Source organism: Orycteropus afer, unplaced genomic scaffold (assembly GCF_000298275.1).
Source record: "Orycteropus afer afer isolate SDZICR_OR568_19922 unplaced genomic scaffold, OryAfe1.0 scaffold00003, whole genome shotgun sequence".
Taxonomy (NCBI): Eukaryota; Metazoa; Chordata; class Mammalia; order Tubulidentata; family Orycteropodidae; genus Orycteropus; species Orycteropus afer.
Window position 1 is genome coordinate 4946038 of NW_006921590.1, and position 7234 is coordinate 4953271.

A 7234-nucleotide genomic window follows, 5' to 3' on the forward strand; every position below is an offset into this window, starting at 1 on the left:
GTCTTTAGAATAAAGTAAAAGTAAAAGGAAAGAAAAAATTGTAATAGAAGACAATAGTGGTTTTAATAAAAGCAGAAAAAACTATTTTTTTTAACAGAAAAACTTCAGTTTTTGGATTTTAGTTATTCTTATCTGTTTAATCTAGTTTTTCTGAACTGTACACTCAGGATTTATTCTCTTCTTGGTGCATTGGGACTTGTGTACCAAGACCTATTAGTACTACTTGGAGTAACAACTTTGTAATTCCCAGTGCACAGTGAGGAGAATTGACTCTTTCATTTCCACTCTTCTGGGTGTTGAGAATGAAATAATTTCCCTAAAAGAAAATAATAAAATTCTGAATTTTCTTATAGTTGATTTTTTTTCACTATTTTTTTTTTGAGATATAAAGTGTGTAATTCAGTGTTTTTAGTAGATCCACTAAATTATTTAATCATCACAATTCTCTCATCTAGAATATTTCCATGATCTGAAACAAAACTATCTGTAATTGTTTTTTAAAGTTTGAGATTCACTGGTAAAATCTCTTCAAGTAAGTGAGATTTAGTTAATTTCTGCAAACCTTTATTGAGTGCTTACCATGTGTCTGGCAGAGTGCTGGGTACCAGGAGATGTTTAAACAGATAATTTAGTTAACTGTGTTTCCAGAAGTCTAGCACTTTTTTGATTTAAAGGTGATTATTTGCTTTATGAACACTATCTTGGTGGCTAGTTAGCCTTTTAGTAAGTAAAAAAGACAAAGAAAGCCCCAGTAAGTGTTCTGGGTTACCCATTGCCCTTGGATTGGATCTGACTCATAGCGACCCCTCCTTGGGTTTCTGAGGCAGTATCACTATGGAAGTAAATTGCCCCATCTTCCTTCCGAGGAGTGGCTGGTGGGTTTGAACCACCATCCTTCTGGTTAGCAGTCAAATGCCTTAGGCACTATGCTACCAGAGCTCATTTGTAAGCAATGGGAAATAATTTAAAACCTTTAAACAGGACAATAATTTGGTTGTATTTGCATTTTAGATAGATAAGTCTGACAGCAGTATGGCAGGAATAGTGTTGTGGAGATCAATCAGGAAGTTTTTCTAGCAACCCAGATGAAGTATAGATTTGGGAGTTATTCATGTCGGCCAAACTGTGTAGGAGGTTGCTCGAGGACATGTATAGTAGAGGTTCTTAACCTTGGGGGTTTAGGACTTATTAGGGGGGAGCTTGTTCAGAAGCTTGTTCACTGGGCCTTATGCTCAGATTTTCTAGTTCAGTTGTTCTAAATGGCCTAGGGACCTAAATTTTTAACCTTTAGCTACAGTGTCCACCCTTGGAGAAATACTGGGTTTAAGAGTAAAAAATAGCAGCACACTTGAGTATGAAAACATGTGGAACAGTAATCTTTAACAGATGAATTTAAAGAAATTTCTACAAGGGAGACTGAGAAAAAGGATTAAAAGAGAACTGGAAGAGAGTGTCAGGGAATCAAAAACCAAACCAAACCAAAGTTGTTGCCATCGAGTCTATTCTGACTCATAGTGACTGCCACTGGGTTTCCAAGGCTGTACATGTTTATGGAAGCAGACTGCAGCTCCTAAGGCATTTGACTGCTAACCAGAAGGTTGGCAGTTCAAGCCTACCAGCCACTCTGCAGAAGGAAGACTGGGCAATAGATAAAGAACTAAAAATAGATTGCTGGAAATCGTAAAATGGAAGGTAATTCATGACCACAGGGATGGTAGTTTCAGTGAAGGAGTGCTAGTTGAAGTCAGTCTGCAGTGGGTCTAGGAGTGATTAGGAATCTTACCTTGTTGTGTTCTACCTTGTAGTCATAATGGCTTTCTTTCAATCCTTTGAGCAATGTGGTTTTGAAAAGATTCCACTAGGATCAATGTAGTCCTCCCTATTTTCTGCTTCCTTCGTAACTGGTATTGGCTTCTATCCTAGCACAAATCACATTACACTGTATAGGTTATTGCATCTCTTCCTTGGCAGAAGTCTTTAGAGAGCAGTGCTTTTTTCATGTTTATTCAGTTTTGATTTCCCAGTGTGTTGGCATTTAGAAGGAACTCAATAATATTTGTTGTATAAAGGAATAAATGGTTAAAATTACCTAAATGTCCAAATTTATGAATTTAGTTGAATGAATTATGTAATATAGTATGCTATGCAGCTGTAAAAATGAGGAAAGTCACTGAAATATTATGGAGTGACTTCCAAGATATATTTTTAAATGAAAGAAGCAAAAGATGGAAGAAGAGTATTATAAATACATACTTTTGTGTAAGCTAGAAGGGGAAATAAGAAAACATACATAAATCTGCATATTTTTGCAAAGTAATGAGAGAACATAAATCAGAGAGCAATAAAATTGATTTCCTATAGGTAGTGACAGGTGGGAGAAATAGAATAGATGGGATTAGATGGAAGTGATACTTCTGAATTGACCTTTTTGTATAGATTTGACTTTTGGAAGTGTGTGTGTATCTGTGTGTTGAAAAAGTAAAATCAACAAGATGTAGGAGGAGTGTGGGCTTAAAACTTAATGCAAACTGAAACAAATGAACCCAACTATATTTCACATAAATGTATAAACATACTTCATGGAAAAAAACAAGAACAAGAAGAGAACTACAGTTGTAATTATTGAACACAGTTTTGTGGCTATGTATCTTCAGTCTAGGATGTAATAACTTGAACCCTTCTTAGTAGATTTATTTTTCATAGTTGTATGGGTATGTATTATCTTAGGTGTATTGTAGGATTAAAGAAATGAATAAATTTGTTGATATTATTGGAAGACACTGTGGAATAAGGGAGATACAGTTAAGAAGATAGAATTAAGAATTGAAAGAAGGCAATCAGTATGAATCCACAATTTCTTTAATACATTTATCATTTCCTAGCTAATATACCAAAGTTCCTACTGGCATCCCTAATACCTACGAGCCTACCTAGAAGTAAGATCTTTGTTTCTAAATACTGTTTCCTACTAAAGGGAACCTAGGACTCCTTAAAGAAATGGCTGATCCTGTGATTGGGAAAGGGGGAAAGCACAAGATGAGCCTGGAATATTTTATACCAGCATGAGGAAAAGGACGAGGGAGACTCATGACAGAAGTACAAAGGAGCCAGCTTATATGGTAGATATACCGGTAGAAAGACTGAATGATCAGGTATCTAGGCAAAAGGGAACATATCCATGACCACGTGTTAAGTTTGACAAATGGTATTTATACATATGTATTTTTATGTGCTATAGGGATGTCCCGGTAGCGTAGTGCCTAAAGCACTTGACTGCTAACCAGAAGGCTGGCGGTTCAAACCCACCAGCCACTCTTCGGAAGAAAGGTTGGGCAATCTACTTCTGTAGTGATACTGTCTCAGAAACCCAAGGAGGGGTCGCTATGGGTTGGGTCCGACTCGACGACACATAGCAACAATATAGGAATGTCCATATATATAATACAGCTAACAAGGGGCAAAGTTATGATAACTTCTTAACCACAGCCAACCACCTGAAGGAATGGATTGTTGAGCCCATGGGCTTTGGACCATGGTCATGGGGGACATCAAGCTCAATTGGCATAATGTACTACACAAAAACATTGTTCTATATCCTACTTTGGTGAGTAGTGACTGGGGTCTAAACACCTTGCACGTTGGCTATAAAAAGATGCAGCAATTGGTCTCTTCTTGTCTGGAGCAAAGAAAAATGAAGAAAACCAAAGACGCATGGTTAAATTAGTCCAAGGGACTAGTGGGCCATATGAATCTCAGCCTATATGACCTTGAGGCCAGAAGAACTAGATGGTGCCCAGCTACCACTGTCAACTATTTACAAAGAGATCAGTGTAGGAGATTCTGGACAGAATGTGAGAAAAATGTGGAGCAAAACTCAAAATGATTTAAAAAATAAAACAGAAAAATAGGCTTACTAGTGAAACCCCTGAGACTATGGCTCCTAATCACCCTTTGGGCCTGGAATTGAACTCACTCTCATGGCTTCTACCCAATCAGTACACAGGTGTATAAGGTGAACATTTACACCAAGTAGGTATACTCCTTAGAACAATCAACCGTGGGTGATCAGAAGGGTGATATTTGCACAGGGGCATAACTCTTAGACAGGAATGCCTAGGAAAAGTAGCCACAGAGAATAGTTGTTACTTTGTGGGGGTTGCAGTCAATGCCATGAAACATGTGTATGAACTACTGTAGGGAAAATGAATTTGCTCTGTAAACTTTACCTCAATCACAATAATAATAATAATAAGTTGCAAAGGATCCAGCTTGAAGGGCCTCCTGTTGGCCAAATCTGGGGAAAAACTGAACATCAACATAAATGAGGCAGTAATGAATAAACTGGAAGAACCATGAGTCTGTATAGGTAATAAATAAAATACAAACAAAAAAACACCAAACTCACTCTCCTTGGATTTCTGAAGTGGTGTCTCTATGGAAGTAGATTGCTCCCAATAAATACAATAGATAGATGCATAAACGTGGGAGAAAGAAGGGCTCTTCCTTTTAGAATTATTGATTGATAAGTTTAGAGAGTATAGAATTGATTAAATATCGACATGTAATAGAATATAGGGAGTGCTGGTGGCACAGTGCCTAAAGCATTTGACTGCTAACTAGAAGGCTGGCGGTTCAAACCCATCAGCCATTTGGAAGGAAGATTGGCAGTCTACTTCCGTAGAGTTAGATTGAGGCCTTATGGTACATTTAAACCAGTTCCAGTCGTTTTGTTTTTATTCTCATTAATTTCTCAAGTCTTTGTAGAATCTCAGTGAACAATCTCCTTTGGATTTCATTTGCTCACATTCATGTTGGTAGACTTGTGCTCTTATCGACAAATTGAAAAATTCTTTTATAGATTTTCTTAAAGTCCAATCAGGTGGTTCTAAAATTAACCAAAGGAGAAGATCCTATAAACGTTATGATCCTGAATTAGAGTTTATTTAATTCCAAAAAATGTTCCAATTCATCCTGTCGCTCATGTGAAGGGAAATTGACCCTTCACAGATTGTTGTATTTTTAAATTGATTCTGGTTAAATATATGGCAGAATTTCATTATTTTAACAAATTATTTGGAGTGTAGATCTAGATTTGGAAAAATTTCTTTCAGATCTCATTTAGGGATGAGGGTTTCCTTAAGTATTTATTTTCTGATTGTCTTATTATGAGGTCTGTTAGGAAATTATTCATATTTGAGCATGTTATTTTGTATATAAGGTCAAAAAGCAGCCAAGCCAGGTGTGATTTGCATAATTGCAAAGTAGTTAAGCTTCTAGTTCACAATTGCTTTCCTTCCACACAGCTGCAGTAGGAACCTCTTTTCAACATTGAGAAATGAAGCTCATGCCTCTTGACATTTGGCGTAATACTGCTAGGTTATCTAGTTCCTTGATTCATTTTCGTTTAATGAGCAAGAGGAAGACTGCCTTTCATAATCGTTTTAGAATACAAAGGACAATGCAACATCACAGATTGCTTTTTTATTCAATCTGATAATTTCTACCCTTTAATTGGAATATTTGAATCATTTGCACTTAATGTAGCCCTTAGCAATTTGGACCTTGCTGATTTGAGATTTTCAAAACCCTAAAAAACTAGTAAGTATTTATTTACAGATTTAATAATGTTGATGATAGTGTTTAATTGTTATTGAAGCATCTCTTAAGGACCTCTGCTAACCAGGGTTGGCAATAAATGTAGATGGAAAATCTTTGCAAAGTGTAATTTCAGGAGAGCCAAGCTTTTTTTCTCTCAAGATACCTTTTTAGATTGGCAGACTAATTCTTGCATTGTTATTACGTGAATTTATATTTAATTCTTTGTTATCAAAGTCAATTTTGTTACATACCACTATATGTTTTGTGTATACCACTTTTTTCTCCTTTTGGAAAGTCAGTAATATGTATCTGAACCTTTTAATAGGTCATCGAGCAGTATATATTGGTGTTCATGTTCCTTTTAGTAAAGAGAGTCGTCGGCGTCATAGACATCGTGGACATAAGCATCACCACCGTAGAAGAAGAGATAAAGAATCAGATAAAGAAGATGGACGGGAATCTCCTTCTTACGGTAAGAGAGAGACATAGCTCTCCATTGACAGTTTAAGGTTTCCTGAATAGTATTTCTTACTGAAATTATGTGTGCAATGATTTAGCTACATTGTATACATTGGAGAATACCAATTGAAATTAAGACTTTTTTTTAAAAAAAAGAAAAATAAGTATCTAGTTGGGACAAGTGAAAAACATAAAGCACTTTGTTTTTTCTTCTTTGTATTCCAGCCTTGGAATTATAAAAATTGGATCTTGCAACTTAATTTCCAATTTAAGAGGCTTTTACTGCCTTTCTCCATCATATATCTTATTACTTAAAATATGTAGTGAAAAGACATCTGGAATCCTCAGATTCCTGAAATGAGTTGAAGTTGTTTTCCTTTTTAAACCACTTTTTTGGCCAGAAGATTTCATTCACTCTGTTGCATTATTTGGTTATCAATGCTTCCAGGAGTATAGTATTTTCATAATAATGAAAAACATTTTAATGGAATATGTTTATTTATAATGAAACTATTTTACTTTCAGAGCAGTGGATTTACCTTTGAGTAAATTGAGAAAAATTTTGAATGTGTATTTAATTTCTTATTTTGTCAAGACACACCCTCCCAGAGAGTTCAGTTTATCCTTGGTACTGAAGATGATGACGAAGAGCACATTCCCCATGATCTCTTCACGGAAATGGATGAGCTGTGTTACAGAGATGGAGAAGACTATGAATGGAAAGAAACTGCCAGGTATTATTTCTGAGTCTCATTTTTCACTTGGCTCTGCTTGATTTCTGTTCATAATAAGAATAATTAAATTGATATTATGAGGTAGACAGTGTGTGGTGGTTATGTTTTTGTGTCAACTTGGCTGGGCCTGGTTGAGTGGCTGGGCAGCTGGTGGTAGTATTCCCCATGATGAGATTGGTGATCAGCTCCATGGTGGGATCTACCACAACAGCTGAGTAGCTGCTTGTGGGATGTGGTCTGCTTCCTGAATATAAGGAGAAGCCTTGGGAATGGTCACCAGCCACATGCTTGGACCCTGCATGTAGCCATGTCGTTGCTTAGCAGCCTGCTATGCTCTGCCGACCTTGGGACATACAATGGACTTGAGTTAATGACCTGCCGTGTGGTTTGGTAACATCGGGACTGTGCCTTTTTACTTGTCAACCTTGGGGCTTCTCAGCCTC

General features: G+C 36.6%; 1 protein-coding gene across 1 annotated transcript in view; it reads left to right on the top strand.

The window, feature by feature from the left end:
• Positions 1-7234, top strand: part of SLC4A7 (solute carrier family 4 member 7) — a 136389-nt gene that overhangs the window by 59583 nt on the left and 69572 nt on the right. The window contains exons 3-4 of the mRNA XM_007936274.2: positions 5924-6070; positions 6653-6791. Coding sequence (XP_007934465.1) covers positions 5924-6070; positions 6653-6791 — 286 coding nt within the window. The remainder of the gene's footprint in view (positions 1-5923; positions 6071-6652; positions 6792-7234) is intronic.